Source organism: Telopea speciosissima, unplaced genomic scaffold, assembly GCF_018873765.1.
Source record: "Telopea speciosissima isolate NSW1024214 ecotype Mountain lineage unplaced genomic scaffold, Tspe_v1 Tspe_v1.0144, whole genome shotgun sequence".
Taxonomy (NCBI): Eukaryota; Viridiplantae; Streptophyta; class Magnoliopsida; order Proteales; family Proteaceae; genus Telopea; species Telopea speciosissima.
In genome coordinates this window covers 65,305-86,053 of record NW_025317480.1, presented here as the reverse complement: position 1 = coordinate 86,053, position 20,749 = coordinate 65,305, and the positions used below count along the sequence as shown (strand labels likewise).

The window sequence follows — 20,749 nt, the reverse complement described above, 5'->3', positions numbered from 1 at the left end:
TCTGAGGAAAACTAGGATTTCCTAAGAAAATGGCGCCTGATATTGAAAAATCGAGCTCCAAAGGACAGGCATGGTAGGTTCATACTTCTTACCCCCTCTCTTTCTCTCTCCGTTTGTGTCTTACTGGTCTATGAACATAGTCTTCACCGCATTTTGCAGGTTTTGTACTACGGGGTTGCCTAGCGACATTGTCATCAAAGTCGAAAACATGACTTTCCATCTCCATAAGGTCAGTGATCATCAAACCTTTCATAAGTTCTCTCCTCTTTGAATGCAAAATTTTCATTTTTCTTGAAAATATGATTTTTTTTCTTTCTTTTAGTTTCCTCTAATATCGAAAATTAGAAAGCTTCATCAGCTGGTTACTGAGCAAGCAAACAATCCTAGTAGAAGATGACGAAGTTCTGCTGCAGAACTAGAGCTTCAAGTATTAGGAGAAGGAGAGGAGGATGGAGAAAGAGATGATATCTTAGAGGAGCCCTGTGAGATCTCTATTCCAGAATTTCCGGGTGGTTCTCAGGCATTCGAGACCGCGACAAAGTTCTGCTATGGAGTGAAGATCGACCTCATAGCTTCCGATGTAGCTCCCCTTCGTTGTGCCGGAGAGTATCTCGAAATGATGGAAGAGTACTTTGGAAAATAACCTCATCTCCAAAACTGAAAGTTTCTTAACCCAATCAATTCTCAGAAACATCGAAGAATCCATTAAGACCTTGAAATCCTGTGAAGCACTCCTGCCTCCACAGAAATCCTTAACATTCCGCAGAGGTGCATCAACTCAATCGCGTCAAGAGCTTCCTCTACAAATCCCTCATTGTTTGGTTGGCCGATGAACAAAGGGATAGCAACAGTCCAATCAGATCCTTTGGACTGGGATAGAAACTAGAAAGCGTGGGAAGAACCAAATAAACCTGGACTCTTACCTTCCTACGATTCTTGAATAAACCTGGACTTGCCGGAAGAGAAAGAAGAAGAAGCAGAGAAAAAGAATTTACCTGCAGCAAGTGGTGGTCGCCGGAGCAGCAATTGGTCAGGGAGCAGCAGATGGGCGACTCGCCAGAGCAGCAGGGCATTGTAGCAATTAGCATTTAACGTCCTGATATTTGCTGTAGGACTTAAATATGGATTAATTTGAAAAGCAAGGGATGCACGTGGAATTATCAACGGATGTCTGAGGAATTGTCAAAAAAGCATGGGGTGCATGTGGAATTTTTGAACGACTTAGGGGTGCATGCATATTTAACCCTTTATCAAAAGTTCGAAACTTTAGGCGCCATTTGGTTAAGGTGAAATGCAGATATTTCTCTAGCAAGTGAAATATATTTTATAAAAAGTGAAAAAATTTCCCTTAACTATCTTTGGGAATAAACGAAAAAAAAGGTTCCTACATGAAACTTTTACACGTCTGTGACATGGATAAATATGGCAGTTATTTTGTTACTAAAAACAGAGAGGGAAAATGCAATATATAGACTGAACATGGATAAATATGGCAGAAACAAATGCAATATATAGACTGAACATGGATAAATATGGCAGGAACAAATGCAATATATAGACTGAACATTGACATGGTCACTACATGAGATGCGGATGCGGATGCCCACCTCCCTCCCATCCCATTTAAATGTAAATGCCTAAATGGAACTAATTAATTTAAATTACTAAACCCTCTCCTCCGTCAAATGTCAAAATGTCAAAATGTCAAAATGATATGTCAATCGTTCATCATATGTATTAGCTCTGCTACACATCCCATTGCTGCAGGCCCACCTCTTTCAAGAAGAGAAAGAGCCAACTCAAACTCATGCCACCCTCTCAACCCATTTGCTAATTTCTTCAACGTTTCCAACTTCACCTCTTGTATCCAAGCCGGAGCAAAACTAACCACCAAACCTACAAAACATGATACATATGACTTCCAAGTGGCTGGATGACAACCCAGCGATATGTTCCCCTCCAGTGCCCCAGCCACAAAATCCACATGTATCCCAACAATACCGGCCCGTCTAGAGAATGGTGATGTTTCCCTCACCCCCCAAATGAAGGATCCTGATAGTACCAACAGATAAGCCATGGCATACCCTTCCAGAATTCTAGACACAGAAACCGCTTCTGTTAATTTCCTTTCCCTAGTCGAGAGTAGCCATGTTGGAATGGTCTCTTGGTACAACAACTGGACCAGTTGCACCCCACCTGCCACACACAAGAGACTCGCACCAAGTGTTGCCACCTGCTTTGCTCTCGCCACAGCAGTTGCAAGTGATTCTTGACAAGACTTCAACCGAGACGAGCCTGCACCTGCCCACCTATCCGCCAATTCTCGGGCCGACTTAGCAACGAGCTCTACAATCACATCGTTCACAAATTGGACATTGTGTATTGTCCTACAAGTCCTGAGGTATAGGAAACCAGGAGCTATGGAAGGACGGAGCCCACAAGCATCAATGGTGCTGCCCAGGAGACCGTTTACACCCCTCTGATCAGTCATGTGGGAGCTGGTGTCATGCGTTGACCCAAGGAAAGAATTGAAGCAACTCCTGAGAAGCTGGGCAACGGCTTCTCTGTCCTGTTTGAAGGCAGACCGGGAGCATCCTACAACAATGAAGTTGTGCCACCTACGAACCTTTTGGGCCCACAATGCTCCAACAACTGGCATGCTAGACCAAGGGCATCCTGATGCGCAATTTTCCAAAGCAGGTCCAACGACACCATGGATGTATTCCAAGCTCTTGTCAAGTTTGAATGTTATGGTTAAACTAACCATAGCTGCCATCGGCAACGGAAGCATCACAGGTGTAACTGCCAAAAAGGAAATAATCTCAAATAATTAATGCATTAATATTATTTATATCAAATCATCGAGGAAAAACAGAACAATGAATAGATTAGGAGTTCTCAACACATTTCACTGCCTAAACAAATAGTAACAACAATAATAATATAAGGCTAATGTTTACTCAACTCTCATATCTAGTTTTATCACCCTAAAATCCATCATCTCACTCCGTGGATATGAGTTGCTGAAGTGTATAAATAATTACAAATTAGGTTTGTGCTATTCATTATCAGCATACACAAACTGAAGCTAATTTTACTTGGCAATGAAAAACCAATATACTTACTTTCCTAGCTACTCCGTCAACTAGCCATCTTGCTTTAACACCAAATGCAGCAAAATATTCAAAACCTATAAATAATCACTGGGTAAAGGAATCACAATTTTTTTGGGGTGAACAAATAATTCATTATCAAAAGGAGAAAGGGAAACAAAGCGCCAAAGAAAAAAAGGAGGGGGAGGGGGAAGGAACAATACAGGAGAGCTATACAAAGCAAAGTAAAACCCAACCCCCAAGAAACAACAATATTCCTTGGGGAATCAATTACTCTACGAGAGGAGACCCAATATAGCTTGCTAGAAACTCAAAAGAAATGGACTTCCAAATCAGCTCATAGGATCTAGTAGTAGAGGACCTTTTTTTGAGATTATGCTCCATCCAAATATGAATGATTGTGGCTCCAAAAGCAAGCTTGCGGACGATATTACAGACAGAGTTGCCGGCATATGTCATATCCACCCAAATCCACTCTCTAGCTAATGGAAGGACTCTTCTTCTACTCGGCTAGAATTTACTCAGGAGACCTTTCCAAATTGCAAAGGAGAAGGGGCAACCAAAAAAGAGGTAATCCACATCTTCCCTAGCATTCCAATAGAGGCAGCACGAAAGGATTACTGGAATCTCGCGGTGCATGGGAAAAGATTGTGATGGGAGGCAGTTGGAGATGGCCCGCCAAACAGTGAAGTTGTGGAGAGGGATGAAGCCCTTGAACCAAACTATTTTCACCAGGGAGATGAAGGGCTGTGAGATCTGATGAGGTCCCAAGCTGATTTAGAACTGAAGAGGCCAGTAGAGAAGGCAGACCAAACAACAATATCCCCCCTACCAGACATCCCCATTCATATCCGATGTGGGACTATTTTTTTCACTTTATGCGTGGATATCCCAACAGTTGTTTCCAATGGTCCTAATAGGGTTATTGATCAATGGTCAGAAGGTATGAACAACGTCGTGGCCAATAAAGGGACCCTGAGGCAGGTTGTTCATGAAGACATACACGACGCCAGTGGTGAGTTTTCTGACGGCGGCTTTTCCAACGGCTTCGGCTACGGGAGTGATGCCCAGGTGAGGGAAGATGGCTAAGATGAGTTAGAGAAGGTGGGGGAGGGGGGTAGATGGTACGGTGAGGGTTGTTGGGGTCAAAGGAGTCAATACCAGAAGCGGCGATATCAGAGGCAGTGATGCAAGTGGTGATGGGTTGGTCCATGGCAACAGTCGACCTTGGGGAGCAGGTTTTGTATCATGGCCAAACACCTTGCAGACTGAACAATGAGGGGGAAACAATTAGAAATGGACTTCTTGCTTGAACGAGTAGCCTACATCATCAGTAATGGTGATGGAAGACGTACGGCGGGGTTCTTCGGAGGAGACTCCTTGCAAAGGCCAACCTATCCATTTTCTTAGTTCGACCATTAGAAATGTAGAGGGAGCCCTAGGAGGGTGATCTAGAGAGGGATCAAGCTAAGGCAGAATTTTCCTTGAGTCCAGTGGTACCACGACCAACAGTTCCACGGCCACGACCTCTACCTTGACCATGGCCTCACCCAGATGAACCACGGCCTCTACCAACAATAAAGACAAAATTTTCCTTGAGAGGTGGTGAAGATTCCACTTTGAAGGTAGTAGATGTATGTTGAAGACGAGAAAGTTTCATTCAGGGAAGGTACTTTCTCGCAGACCAGAAGTTGGCTTTTAACTGCCTGATAATCAGGGTGTAGACCAGAAGGAGATGAAGAAGAAAAGCAAATAACATAACGAGGTAGCTCATTTTGAGATGGATGTTAGAAGGTGCAGAACGTTAGAAGCAAGTGGACCTCCGGCCTCTACTAGCTCACATTGGTTGCGAGGGGTATCTGTGAGAAGGTCGGGCAGGTTCGATATATGTGCCCGTCCTATTCCACAGCCACATGTCTTTCTATAGCACGCGCCCTATAGTTTGCGGTCCGTTTTACATTTTGTCTCCTCTCCTTGAATGAAGTCAGCGGTTCTTTACAGTTTCAACTGCTCCTGGTCAGTGGTAAGAGGTTGATGTACCTGGAGTTCTTCAATCAGTTACTTGTAACTGCTGAAATACTCATTCAAGGATTTGTCACCCTGCTTACAATTGAATAATTTTTCATACAACTCAAATGTGTGTGAAATTTTTTTTCCCTTGAAAGACTTTCCTTCAGATCATTCCAACACCTTTTACAGTTGTATGAAACATGAAAAAAAAAGGAAAAAAGTTGTTTACAAAAACAATTTTAATGAATGGCTTCAACATACATCTACTACCTCCAAAGTGGAATCTTCACCACCTCTTAAGGAAAATTCAGGCTTTATTGTTGGTAGAGGCCGTGGTTCATCTGGGCGAGGCCATGGTCAAGGTAGAAAAAAAATGCTAACAAAAACAATTTTAATGAATGGGCCGAATGATCAATATGATCAAGCAAGCTCTTATATTTATAAGAAAAAGATTATAACCTAAAGGACAGAATTGTTCCTACTCTAGCCGACTCTACTAAGAGAGTTGGCGGTACATAAAAACATAAAAACATAAAAATAAGACCCCAAAAAGTTCAGAATACCCCACGGTATTCAGGTATACATTATTCAACAATGACATTGGCAGCAATGGTAGGATCAATACTATTCCACAGCCATAACACATCAGAATAGAGAGGAGTTGAGATAAGAGAGAGAGATAGACATCGAGTGAGAGAGAGAGAGAGACCCACGATAGAGAGGGTTCTTAGCAGAGGGGAATCCTCCTATCGTGGTATGTAACCACGACTTTAACAATAGTCCTAATCCAGCCTACCAATAAAATTTTCTCAACGTAGGGCCGAGCCTAGAGGGTAGTCCCTTCCTCAAATAAAATATGAAAATAGGACTCCAAACTAGCCCCGCTATTGGAGATTCATGGGTGAACAAGATTTGGAATTGCATGACCAGCATTGAACCAGAAAACTGAACCAAAACAGGACCGGACTGAACCACATGCTTGCCTTTCTTCATTTCTTTCCCCTGCTAACACTGCCTAAATTTTACATCAAATACCTTTCAGAATAAAGTGAGGAGAATATGATGGATATTTCTCCTTCTTAATAAATAAAAGCAGATGGTCGACCTGTTTTGTGATGGTCCATTCTGGATCGGATGGTGGGTTAAATCGGCTGTGTGCAATGGACAGTGCTTGGCATGGGGTGGGTTGGCAATAAGCCCAAGAAGATAATATTTTGTAACAAAAAATTTAGATTTTAAAATGAAATATGAGGGAAGAAAACTAATGGTTTAATTGTGTTTGGTTTGGTATGGGTGTACTTACCACTCTAAGCCCCAAACCTATGTTCACCTCATAAAACCTAAGACACATTTATTACCATCATTCTGAATTTCTTTATTCATCATAGCTGATTTACTATCTGGGGTTTGGATACGAGGGTACTTACCACTCTAAGCCCCAAACCTATGTTCACCTCATAAAACCTAAGACACATTTATTACCATCATTCTGAATTTTTTTTTTGTATGAATAAATAACTTAATTCATTACCAAAGTATTGAGAGAAAGACCATTGGAGATGATTTACCTTCCTTTCTCGGTTCATTATCCCATGTGATATGGACCAAGCTATCTATGGCAACTAAATATTGATCGGTTGTGGATGGATCTCTTCTATCAACCAATATTGGGTTTCCTAGTTTCAGAGATCTAGGATCTCATCATGTATCTTGTATATGTATCCGTTTGGGATCATGAATAATTTTAAGGAATACTATTCACACTAATATTGTATCAAGAGCCAAACAAGCTCCACCGAGCTCATCTTAATCTCTTTTTTTTTTTTTTCTTTCTCTCTTCTCCTTCTCTTCATTCATGGCAGACGAGAATAGCACTGCTGCTAATGATGCTGCACTTGGCACTCTCACTGACACCACCACTCCTATTATACCATCCTCTCCAATGTCTCTTTCTTCCTCCCCATCCTTGAATCATGCTCACCATTAAATTTCTTTAAAACTCACATTCTAGAATTTTATTTTCTGGCAAACTCAAGTAGAACCGTTTCTTGACAGTCAGAATTTATTTGGCCATGTCGATGGCACCACCCCGTGTCCTGAGGAACCCATTGCCGCTGCTGCTTGGTGTCGCCAAGACTCGTTGATTCGAAGCATGCTTGTTTCATCTCTCTCTGAAGAGGTGTTTCCCCTCATCGTTGGAAAGCGTACAAGTCGTAATATTTGGCAAACCTTGTCTTCGGCGTTCTCTTCTCCTTTTGAGAGCCGTTTGATGTCTTTGAATATGGCCCTGACTGATCTTGAACAAAAGCTGGACGAGCCCGTTTCTCTCTTTTTGCAGTGTGCTAAGTCCATTGCTGAGGAACTCTCTGCAGCTGGTCATCCACTGCGCCCTGGTGCGCTTAACCTTCATATTTATCGAGGACTTAAATCAGAATTTAAATCTAATGTGTCCTCCCTCCTCACTCGGAAGGACCCGATAAGCTATGATGATCTACATGCCATGCTCTTGAGTCATGAATTCCTTCATGGCACATCCTTGAAGAAACTCTCTCTGACAGATGCTGCTGCCTCTAACACTCCAATCACTGCCAACAATGTTCAACGCTCCACCCCAACAGGCACCCCTGGTTCTTCTCCACCAAACCGTGGGGGTCATGGTGGGCATGGGGGTTGTGGAGGCCGTGACTTTGGCCGTGGTCGTGGTACATTGCCTACACGATATGGCCGATTTTGGTGCTCCATCTGCAAACAGGCAAACCATTCCACAGACCGGTGCTTTTACCGTTCTCAGCCTGGCTACCCCATCAATTCCCCTTACCCGTTCAATCCTCATTCCAACCCTGCAGCCCACTATACCTATCCTACCTACCCCACCCCTATCGCAACACCTCCCACTTATCTTCACCCCAATCCCCCTCTTTTACCCACCCCGTACCCATCCACTACTCTCCCGTGGTATCCTGACACTGGTGCCTCGCACCATGTCACCCCTGACATTCAATCCTGTTGAAACCGCTTCCTCTAAAAAGCCGACCTTGTAGGAAAGGGAGGAAACAACATGTATATCATATAGGAGATCTAACACGACAAACTATCCAAAGGGGGACACGGGTGGATAAATAATTTTTTAACACCTACCCGCTCCCAAGGGGACTCGATACCGTGACCCCTGGCTGCTCTGATACCATGTTGGAACCGCTTCCTCTAAAAGGCCGACCTTGTAGGAAAGGGAGGAAACAATATGTATATCATACAGGAGCTCTAACACGGCGGACCATCCAAAGGGGGACACAAGTGGATAAATAATTTTTTAACAAGTCCCTTTCTCAATATGATGATTATTATGGACCAAATCAATTGCACATAGGTAATGGTAAGGGTTTACAGATCTCGCATATTGGTTCCTCTTCCATTCCATCTTTTTCTTCTCGTTCTTTTTATTTACACAATATTTTGCATGTTCCTTTCATCTCTAAGTCTCTCCTTTCTGTTCAACAGTTTTCGAAAGATAATAATGTTTTCTTTAAGTTTCACCCATCCCATTTTCTTGTGAGGGATCAGGTAACCAAGGAAACACTGCTTTTAGGTCCGAGTAGAGCTGGCCTATATCAATTAAATCCCAGGACTCCACCAACTGCACATTCTGCTCTCCGTAGTTCCCTCAATATTTGGCAACATCGTCTTGGGCATCCGCATGAGCGTCTCCTCAAACTTATGCTTAAAATCAATGATTTACCTTTTCACAACTCTGCTTTAAGTAAACTTTGTAAGACTTGTCAATTGGGCAAGGCCAATCGTCTTTCTCTTCCTGCAACTCATAGTAGAAGTTTATTTCCATTAGATTAACTCTATAGTGATGTTTGGGGCCCTTCGCCCACTCCCTCTATTTTTGAACACCGGTATTATGTGACTTTTGTGGACGATAACACAAAGTATAGTTGGTTTTATCCCCTGGTACGCAAATCTGATGTTTTTGCTATATTTCCTCAATTTCAAGCCCATGTGGAACGTTTGTTTGGTAGAAAAATAAAGGCTTTGCAAACCGACTAGGGTGGTGAGTACCGCTCTCTCCCCACATACTTCTCCAAACTTGAAATTTCTCACCACATCTCTGCGCCACACACCCATGAGCAACAAGGTGCCGTTGAACGACGTCATCGACACATTATTGAGACTGGTCTTTCCCTTCTTGCTCATGGGTCTGTGCCACATAAATACTGGCATTTTGCATTTGAGACTGCCGTATATTTAATTAATCGGATGCCATCTTCGGTTTCTTTAGGTATTTCCCCCTTTCAATTGGTCTTCCACAAACTCCTTGACTATCGTTTTCTCAAAGTCTTTGGCTGTCTCTGTTATCCTTATCTTCATCCGTTTAATCGTCACAAAATGGACTCAGCGTGTGTTTTTCTTGGTTATAGTCCTTCACATATGGGTGAAAAGAATGGGGGGGGGGGGGGGGAGAGAGCGTACAAGAGCACAAAGCCACAACAAATTACAAGGCCCACCTGGAGAAGGCAATGCCTGTAAAATCCAAATCCCACGTGGGCAAAAACCAAAGAAAAAAGCCCAAGAATTACAAAAGCCCACAAGAGCTAAGAAGCCCAACAAAGGGAGAAGGGCAGCCATGTCATTTCCATGAAGGGAATCACAAACCCTAAACCAACTATCTCAGCACAACTTGGACCAGCCGCAAAGACGAAAATGGAGCATCACCGGCAAACGAACAGCCGTGGCAGAGGGGTGCATGCCTTACGGAGGACCACGGCCAAGCGGGAAGCAGGCCAAGCGAAGGTGACAGCCACGTCGGAGAGGCACCGGCCTTGCAGAGGGCAACGACGAAGCGGCTAGCTTGCAAAAGGCAGACTATGCAGCTGGCAGTACACAGCGTTAGCCGAGCGAGCCAAGCAGATCAGAGAGAAGACTGATTGAGAAGGCTTGCGGCCAAGCAGCTGCAGTCCAAGTGGTGTGGTGACCAAGCGACAACAGAGGGCGCTGGCGATGCAAGACATCTGGCAAGAGAGAAGGCAAACGGGGTTGGAGGCGAAGAGATGGGGGAGCAGGCCAAGCGAAGAAGGCAGCCAGCGAGGGAGGCGACCCAGCAAAGTGAGCAGTTGTCAGAGTCGAAAGCCACTGAAGCATTGCGACTAGACAAGAGAGACCCCAACGAGCCTGGGAACAGGCCTAGCGGGAGGGAGATTTGCAAGGCAGATGTCTATAAAAAGGACAAACCAAGGGGGCTGCCGGCAAGCGTGACTGCAGACAAGCAAGGATGATGACCACAAGCTCTTCACAGGTCCAAACGAGGAGACTAAGCTCCAAATCCTGAAAAAGAAGAGGAGAAAGAAGAGGAGGAAGCAAGGAATGGAGAGAAATAGGAGGAGAAAGGGGAAGGAGGGGCCCAATCTCACTGCCAGACTCCAAACCAGAAGAAGAGGAAAGGAAAAGGAGGACGAAAAAAGGTAGGGCGAGAGGTGGGGAGAAAGAGAGGAGGAGAAGGGAGGAAGACTGGGGAGGAGCAGCCTGGCCGTGAGGCCGGTGATGCAGATTCATCACCAAATAGGGCTTGTTTCATTGGGAATAAGTCTAGGGTTGAGTTACATACATGTTGGGCCTTTGATCCCATGGGTTTCTAATGTAATAGGCCACTTTTATGGGCCTAAAATATGGGCATATAGGTTGCATACAGGATTAGCCCAATACTTAGTTTATTTTTATGTTTTTTAATTGAACCGGTTCAAATTGGTTGCATCCAATTGGTTCAATTTAAGTGATCATGTGACTTGGTAAAGTGGTCATGTGACAACTTAATTGGTCATGTGATGTAAGTTGGGCTGGATTAGGACTCTATAAGTCTAGCCATGTTTTGAGTCTATTTCCTTTTAGTATTCTAGTTTCCTAGTCAGTTTAAGTTACCTAATAGGTTAGGGATAGGGCTAGGCCATTCTTTTTTAGTGTCTAAGTCTATTTTTGAGTCTTCTATATAAGTTTGTAAGGAAGGCCAGCATTACATACGAATTTGATTAATAAAAATTAGCTTTATGCTTGCTGCCATTGCTGCTGCTCTTTGTGAGTGTATATCTTTGTGGATCTCAAGGTGGTAAAGGGTAGGTGGACTCCTGCGACTCCTTGCATTGTGAAGATCGGGAGGCTCTTTCAAATCATCAAGCTGCTGCCATTGTCCTGCAATACAGTGAGTTTGAACCTGTTTTCTTATTTTAAACCTTCTTCTATCATCCTTCATCTTCCCTTAGACCTAATCCATAGTCCCCTCCATCCATCAAACCCTAATTCTCCATTAAACCTGCATTCCTACCTCCACTAGGATTCCCCCATAACTCCAGATTTAGCCTTCACTTTCAAACCCTACTTCCAGCCTACATTCCCCACATCATTCCCCACACTCGACCTTAACCCTAGCCCTTAGTCTCCACTATAACCCCTCCATTTTTCCACTCCATTAAAATCCAAAACCTGCAACTTAATTCTGTCCAAAATTGCAGAATTTTAAAACCTTCCCAAATCCAATTATTTTTATACCATATTGACCCCCTAGACCTGCCCATTAATACCCTATAAACCCCTTTCCCAATATCCAACCCAAACCCTAGGAATTGACCTAAATCCTAGTGCTGTCCATTCGAACCAACAGACCCTTTTGTTATTTGATCCTGTTGTTTGGCTCCTAGTAGGTCTCCTACCTATCTAGGACTACATTAATTGGTATTAAAGCCATGGATATATATGGCATTCCAGTTCTGCCACCTCCACCAGATGAACAAGGTTTATTTGCCCTACCCTCATATGATAGTGATGATGGGGCTGATTACTATGAAGACTTGGGTGAAGATTATGAAGATACCCGAGGAGTACATGTTGTAGCACGTACATTGATGGTTGAAACTGAAGGTGAAGATTGGCGCCGTAACTGCATATTCTATACTTGTATGAAGGCTGGAGAACGCACTGCTCAGATTATTGTTGATAGTGGCAGTTGTGTTAATGTGGTTTCTGAAAGATATGTGCAGAAGGCCAATCTGAAGCGTGAAAAGCATCCTCTACCTTACAAGGTTGCTTTGCTGAATGGCAAGAAATTAGAGGTAAATGAAAGGTGTTATGTTCCTTTACAACTCTAACACTATGCTGAAGAGGTTTGGTGCGACATCATCCCAATGCAAATGACTGATGTGTTATTGGGAAGACCCTGGTTATATGACAACGATGTTGCTATTTATGGAAGAAAAAATCAGTGTGTGTTTCAACACAAGGGACAACAGATCATTCTAAATCCTCTTAATCTACCCTCCGAGATGCGCAAACGACAAATTATGCGCACCAACCAGAAGGGGACAGATTGTGAGAGTAAAGTCTTAGCTATACCACAGAAGGAATTTGAGCAGACCAGCCATGATTCAGGTCTGATCCTAGATGTGGTTACACAACAAGTTGCTGCCCAGCTTGAGGTCAAGTTAGCACAGCCCATCAAGGAGCTATTGCATGATTTTTCTGATGTAGTGTCAAAGGAGCTGCCAAACGAGTTACCCCCGCTGAGAAATATTCAGCATGTAATTGATTTGGTGCCTGGTTCTACTTTACCAAATCTGCCAGCCTACAAAATGAATCCTACAGAGCATGATAAACTCAAGAAGCATGTCGGAGAGCTGCTCCAAAAGGGTTTAACTCAAGAGAGCCTAAGTCCTTGTGCTGATACAACGGTAAATGAAGAGGTGATTCCACAGGAGAACAATGACCTCCAAGATGTTGTTCTTGAAGAGGTGGAGCTTGTGTCTCAAGCATTAGATGAGAAGGTTACTAACACTGAAGACTCTATGGACAGGACATTCACAGTTGCTGTTGATTCAGAAAACGAACACATAGAGTTTGTTATGCCACCATGGTTCTTCGAAGAGAAAGCTCCACGCCTTGAAGATTTTATCCCCATGTTCCTGCTTCACCAGAATTCTGTTTGGGGATGGTCAAAGTTGCTGATCACATGTTGATTCCCCCTCATCACTACAAAATTCGAGGACAAATTTTTTCAAGTTGGGGAGAGTTGATGCAGATTCATCACCAAATAGGGCTTGTTTCAATGGGAATAAGTCTAGGGTTAGGTTACATACATGTTGGGCCTTTGATCCCATGGGTTTCTAATGTAATAGGCCACTTTTATGGGCCTAAAATATGGGTATATAGGTTGCATACGGGATTAGCTGAATATTTAGTTTATTTTTATGTTTTTTAATTGACCCGGTTCAAATTGGTTGCATCCAATTGGTTCAATTTAAGTGATCATGTGACTTGGGTAAGTGATCATGTGACAACTTAATTGGTCATGTGATGTAAGTTGGGCTGGATTAGGACTCTATAAGTCCAGCCATGTTTTGAGTCTATTTCCTTTTAGTATTCTAGTTTCCTAGTCAGTTTAAGTTACCTAATAGGTTAGGGATAGGGTTAGGCCATTCCTTTTTAGTGTCTAAGTCTATTTTTGAGTCTTCTATATAAGTTTGTAAGGAAGGCCAGCATTACATAAGAATTTGATTAATAAAAATTAGCTTTATACTTGCTGCCATTGCTGCTGCTCATTGTGAGTGTATATCCATGTGGATCTCAAGGTGGTAAAGGGTAGGTGGACTCCTGCGACTCTTTGCATTGTGAAGTGACGAGCACATTTATGTGTGAAATCTTAGGGCATAAAGCATACATTTTACCACATTGGATAGAGTTACTCGGTGCTTTCTTGTGCTTTTCAGGTTTTAGGTGAATTCTTGAGAAAATGGAAGAGATGATGCTAAAGAAATGTTTTTAAGCTGTTTAAAGGTGTTAATGGCTTGGATGTGTAGCCCATCGAGTCAGCTTCGTAACGGTTCAAACAGCACTTGATTCCGAGTTGAAACGAAGAAGTTACGGCTGTTTCCGTAACGAAGCGCGAAAATGGTCTGTAGGGGTTTATTTGTAATTATTGACAGTCGGCCGGAGACAAAGTGAAGCGAAAGTTCGGATTCTAGGGGTCTTAACGCAATGACCAGAAGTTATATTTCCTGTACCCGAAAGATTCCATTTGGAGGGCTTTGGACAGTCCAACTTCAACTTGAGATATCTTGGGCTCCCGAACTCCAAATTGGACGAAATTTGGGTCTATTTTGGGTGATTTTTCGTAAGGAACACAATGGTGAGGCCTATATAAGCACCCCATGCTCCACTTTTTGTGAAGGACAGAATGGGTATTTTATTTATTCTTGAAGGAATCCTAGTCATCACCCTTACTCTCTCTCTCCTCCTTCTCAAGGGCACTTCTGGAATTCTACTTGGGATAGATTTATTTTGAAAGATATTCTCTCACCTATGGAAAGTTGAAAAATCAAAGATGCTTTGATTTTATTGCTTGGAGAAGATATCTACAAAGAAAAGGAAGCACTTGTTAGAATTGGAAGTTTACTTTTCTAGAAATAGAAGGTCTATGTAAACAATCTTCTCTTCTTCTTCTTTCTATATTTTTCTTTTTTCTTAGGATTCAAGGCATTGTAAAAGAGGAAGGAGAAGAGAATATTCTCTTTTCTTAGAGAATATTTCTCCTACACTTCCCTCTTCTCTCTTCTCCTCTTTTCCTCTTATAAATACCCCTTACCCTCTGGGTTGTAAGAAGTTAATTTTTTTTAGTTTAGTTTTTAGTTAGTTTCTAGTTCAATTTTAATTCAGTTTTTTGTGTAATTTTTAGTTCATTCACTTAGTGAAATTTCTTTTCTTCTGCTCCTTCTAAGTTGTGATTTTTGGCTTTTCTAAGTTCTAGTTTGCCTTTTGATTTTCATTTAATGGTTGTAATAGGTTTAGTTTATGCTTTAATTTCAATTTAAGTCTTCAATTGGGTTGTAATTTCTTAATTCTCGTTTAGGTTTTAAGCCTTCTAGTCTAAGTTCTTAAGTTGATGACAAGACTTGAAGATTTAGAAGAGGAGGCCATGGTAAGTTTATGCAAGTATTCAAGCTTTTCAATTACATTCATACAAGCACATCCAGGTTTTACTATCTAAACTCTCAATCTCATTCTCCATCTCCTCTATCTCTCTCTATCTTCTTCTTCTTCCCCCTCTATTTCTTTTATTTTAATTTTATAGGGTTGTGGTTTATGGATGCATTTTTATTCCCTTATTTCTTTTTATGTGGTTAGTATGTGTGGCTGTATTTTTATTCCTTTCAATTTGCTTTAGTTTGATAGGTTAGATGCTCATGTGTTAGGACGCCGATTTAATCCCTTAATTTTGTTAGATGTTTATGAGTTAGGATGCATTGATTTTCATTAGTTTAATTAGTATAATTAAACACTTTAATTTGGTTCACTTTGCATTACTTTTAAGTTAGTTAAATAGAGTGGCGTATATCTCCTCGTGTTCGACCCGTAGCTACGATTGACCGGTACGCTTGCGGTTTTATTTTAACTCAAACAAGTTTTTGGCGCCGTTGCCGGGGAGATTATTGACCACTTTATTTTTTTGATTTTTAAGTAATTCGAAGTGCTTTAGTTTCTTCTCTTTCTCCTCTTTCTTTTTAAAAAAACAAAAAAAAAAAAAAAAAAATTTGAAAACCTCCTCTTGTTTCTTTTCTGTTTCAATAGTGTGCGCCCAATCTAAAGTCCTTCATATGCCCAAACCCAGCCAATCTTGGTGCCCCTTGATTCGTTGGGTGGTTTGGATTGGCATGTGACTTATCTTTGGAGGTGACCACTCTTGATAACAGGAAAGCGACATAGTGAGAGCGTTGGAAACATAAACGTCTAGTAGTCCTCCATCCTACATCAGAATCCATTTGGAGTCGCCCATAGGTGGCTCGTGAAGACTATACGGGTTCCCTTGCTGTCAACCTATATGGCAACCTTACAGCTTTGGAACCATTGTTTCGATTTCTGAGGGATAGATGCACTATCTACCTTGGGCTCCCTCTTGTTTTTAGTATTTTTTTTTCTAGTATTTTATTTTTCTTTAAACTTTTTTTTATGGGAGACCTCAATTTGGGATAGGTGGTTAATTTAAAATAATGGGAGATACACTTCCTTATAAGACTTTGGGGGAAAGATGGACCTATGCTAAGGCAACCATGATTTTGGAAGAAATGTTTAAACAGGTTAGGGAAGCCAAAAGTAGTGAGATAGAGAACAATTTTGCATCATCCCAGTACAATTTTGCTCCCCAACCCAACTATGGGCTTTCGAGAAATTTTGATTGGTCGCATCCCCAGACTATCCATGTTATGGACGGATGCCCTAATTTTTATGGAGATAGCAATGGTGATGAGAATGTGAGTCCTCAATTTCAATATAATTCTTTTGGCACTTAAATCACGGGTGGAGTGATCATCCCTATTTCTCGTGGGATCAATGGAATAACCAAGCTGGACCACCCAATTTCCAATATCATGGTCAGTATGGTCCTCCAATGCCCAACCCTCCATTGAATCTCAATGGGCCACCTCTCCTTGAACCATACCACCAACCCCCGAATTTGAACATGGGTGAGGAGGTCGATCGAATGAACTTGAGAAATACATAGATCTTCTCACAACAAGCCAAAATACTATGGAGAAGCAACTCTCTCAACTGATCACCACGGTGCAAGAGGAGGAAACAGGTACATTACCTAGTCAGCCTGAACCACCCCATCCCCAGTTTAATGATATTGAAAGTCCACCACCCCAATTTGAGGTTAATGAGAGTCACTCCCAACAAGATGCTTTTCATGACAATTTATTTGTTGAGATTGAGTCTCCTAAAGATATTAGTGAAGCGATGTTTGATGAGCTACCTGGGGAAGTCCACCTTTTGCCTGAAATTTCTGATTTTAGTGAGCCTAGTGAATTTATTGATTTAGAATCAGATTTTCATGATAACATAGAAAGCCAGGAAATTCGATCTCCCCCTCTCTCTTTGAAAAACTTAGATAATTGTCATTTTGAGGATTTCATTGTCTCACATGTTGATTTGTCCAAACCTCCTAGGTTTGACGATTTTATTGAGGAGGACAATGTTAGTCATAATGCCTTTCAAGCATATTTCCATGATCCTTATTTGGCAAACCAAGTTATGCAAAGAGCGGATAGTTGTATTGCCAGGATTGATTTGAGTAAACCTCCAATTTTTATGATTATTTAGATGAGGTTATTCATAATCCTTTTTATGCTTATTGTGATCCGTTTTTGATTGGTTTTTCAAAGAATGATAGGTGTTCTACATTGCAAACGGGAGAGGAGGGACGGATTTATGGCCTGAGTTTTAATGCCTTCATTTTCCATTGTCCCATGAGGATAGATTTTTCTATTGAATATTTCTCAATTGTTCTTAACTTCCATATTATTTCTCGCTTTACTAAAATTCATGGTCGAGTGTTTTCTGGGTCTGAAGCTATTTCTCCATTTACGAGCCATGGATTGAGATTTCTGTTGCTGCTCCTAGCACTTTTTGTAGAGCTCATGACTCTTCATGATTCTCTTTGTTGATTATATCTGGTAAGCCCCTTCATCTCCTCCCTTGTCCTTATTCTTTCTTTTATGCATGCATTGAGGACACTGCATGAATTAAGTGTGGGGGGGATGTTGGGCTTAATTGGTGAATTTTGATTGTGACAATAGTTTGGTTTTGTGCATATGTCTCTTTGATTGCAAAGCGAGAGAAAGAGGGAATTAGGTAACCTAGCATGCGAAATAATAAAAAATCCCTTTTCAAGGACAGTAATTGGTTTGTATCCGGTGAGAGGGATTGAATTGAAAAATATGGGCGTTATTTCATTTGATGGCTAGATTCCTCTATGTGTTTTATGGACCCTTTGATCTTTTGGCTAGTAGTTGAGACCAATTTGTTTGTGGCAAGGCAAGGCATGAAAGTGGAAGTGAATGAAAAAAAGAAAAAGAAAAAAAATAAGGAATAGAAAAGAAAGTGGAATTCCTTGGGACTAGACAGGCACTGTGCCTCGTGAAGCGGGGTGACTTGATCGAAATTCGTTGGAAGGAAACTCAAAAAAAAAACTCTTGCATCAATGTCTCAATGTCTTATGGATATATGCAAAGCGAAGCTACCAAGTATTTGGGTGTACGTGTATGCTCCACCATGTCATTCAGAGAACAGTAGTGGAGTAGAAATAGAGTTTATGGTTGAGAAAGAAAAAAACTTTTGTCTTAATGCCTGAAAAAAAAAAAAGTATGGTCAACATTACTCAATGTCTAAGTCTTTGGTTCCATCGATGCTATGGGGGGTTTACTTGAAGGTGAGTAGTGTTCAGAAAATATGAGGAGATCCCTTGAACTTGATGCATGCTTGTTACTTGAATTGATGTGGGGTGATAAAATTCAAGTGTGGGGGAACCTTTGGCTCCTTGATCTTTAGTTGAACACTTTTTGGGATTATGTGCACTGTCCTACTTATGCCATGATTAAAATTTACAGCATTCATTTACAATTGAATTTTGGGAATATATTCACTGCAAACACCCACGAGACACAACTCGTCCACTAGGGGTACCCTAGGGGTTTAAAGGCTTGTTGCACATGCTAAGTGCAACCGTGATTCCTACGAAAGTGAGTTAGGATTTTCTACATTCTATGTTAGTTTTTGTTTTTGTTTTACTTGAGGACAAGTAACGTTCAAGTGTGGGGGAATCTGATGAGCACATTTATGTGTGAAATCTTAAGGCATAAAGCATACATTTTACCACATTGGACAGAGTTACTCGGTGCTTTCTTGTGCTTTTCAGGTTTTAGGTGAATTCTTGAGAAAATGGAAGAGATGATGCTAAAGAAATGTTTTTAAGCTGTTTAAAGGTGTTAATGGCTTGGATGTGTAGCCCATCGAGTCAGCTTCGTAACGGTTCAAACAGCACTTGATTCCGAGTTGAAACGAAGAAGTTACGGCTGTTTCCGTAACGAAGCGCAAAAATGGTCTGTAGGGGTTTATTTGTAATTATTGACAGTCGGCCGGAGACAAAGTGAAGCGAAAGTTCGGATTCTAGGGGTCTTAACGCAATGACCAGAAGTTATATTTCCTGTACCCGAAAGATTCCATTTGGAGGGCTCTGGACAGTCCAACTTCAACTTGAGATATCTTGGGCTCCCGAACTCCAAATTGGACGAAATTTGGGTCTATTTTGGGTGATTTTTCGTAAGGAACACAATGGTGAGGCCTATATAAGCACCCCATGCTCCACGTTTTCTGAAGGACAGAATGGGTATTTTATTTATTCTTGAAGGAATCCTAGTCATCACCCTTACTCTCTCTCTCCTCCAACTTCTCAAGGGCACTTCTGGAATTCTACTTGGGATAGATTTATTTTGAAAGATATTCTCTCACCTATGGAAAGTTGAAAAATCAAAGATGCTTTGATTTTATTGCTTGGAGAAGATATCTACAAAGAAAAGGAAGTACTTGTTAGAATTGGAAGTTTACTTTTCTAGAAATAGAAGGTCTATGTAAACAATCTTCTCTTCTTCTTCTTTCTATTTTTTTCTTTTTTCTTAGGATTCAAGGCATTGTAAAAGAGGAAGGAGAAGAGAATATTCTCTTTTCTTAGAGAATATTTCTCCTACACTTCCCTCTTCTCTCTTCTCCTCTCTTCCTCTTATAAATACCCCTTACCCTCTGGGTTGTAAGGAGTTAATTTTTTTTAGTTTAGTTTTTAGTTAGTTTCTAGTTCAATTTTAATTCAGTTTTTTGTGTAATTTTTAGTTCATTCACTTAGTGAAATTTCTTTTCTTCTTCTCCTTCTAAGTTGTGATTTTTGGCTTTTCTAAGTTCTAGTTTGCTTTTTGATTTTCATTTAATGGTTGTAATAGGTTTAGTTTATGCTTTAATTTCAATTTAAGTCTTCAATTGGGTTATAATTTCTTAATTCTCGTTTAGGTTTTAAGCCTTCTAGTCTAAGTTCTTAAGTTGATGACAAGACTTGAAGATTTAGAAGAAGAGGCCATGGTAAGTTTATGCAAGTATTCAAGCTTTTCAATTACATTCATACAAGCACATCCAGGTTTTACTATCTAAACTCTCAATCTCATTCTCCATCTCCTCTATCTCTCTCTATCTTCTTCTTCTTCCCCCTCTATTTCTTTTATTTTAATTTTATAGGGTTGTGGTTTATGGATGCATTTTTATTCCCTTATTTCTTTTTATGTGGTTAGTATGTGTGGCTGTATTTTTATTCCTTTCAATTCGCTTTAGTTTGATAGGTTAGATGCTCATGTGTTAGGACGCCGATTTAATCCCTTAATTTTGTTAGATGTTTATGAGTTAGGATGCATTGATTTTCGTTAGTTTAATTAGTTTAATTAAACACTTTAATTTGATTCACTTTGCATTACTTTTAAGTTAGTTAAATAGAGTGGCGTATATCTCCTCGTGTTCGACCCGTAGCTACGATTGACCTGTACGCTTGCGGTTTTATTTTAACTCAAACATGAAGTTCGGGAGGCTCTTTCAAATCATCAAGCTGCTGCCATTATCCTGCAATACAGTGAGTTTGAACCTGTTTTCTTATTTTAAACCTTCTTCTATCATCCTTCATCTTCCCTTAGACCTAATCCACAGTCCCCTCCATCCATCAAACCCTAATTCTCCATTAAACCTGCATTCCTACCTCCACCAGGATTCCCCCATAA

General features: G+C 41.1%; 1 protein-coding gene and 1 long non-coding RNA gene across 2 annotated transcripts in view; one reads left to right on the top strand and one right to left on the bottom strand.

The window, feature by feature from the left end:
* LOC122647762 lies at window positions 1–732 on the top strand. The gene is made up of 3 exons (XR_006330962.1): window positions 1–73; window positions 160–229; window positions 323–732. It is a non-coding gene; the product is annotated as an uncharacterized LOC122647762 (long non-coding RNA).
* Window positions 733–1,703: 971 nt separating this feature from the next.
* LOC122647763 (mediator of RNA polymerase II transcription subunit 33A-like) overlaps window positions 1,704–20,749 on the bottom strand; it is a 70,625-nt gene continuing 51,579 nt past the window's right edge. The window contains exon 10 of the mRNA XM_043841086.1: window positions 1,704–2,802. Coding sequence (XP_043697021.1) covers window positions 1,718–2,802 — 1,085 coding nt within the window. The 3' untranslated portion in view covers window positions 1,704–1,717. The remainder of the gene's footprint in view (window positions 2,803–20,749) is intronic.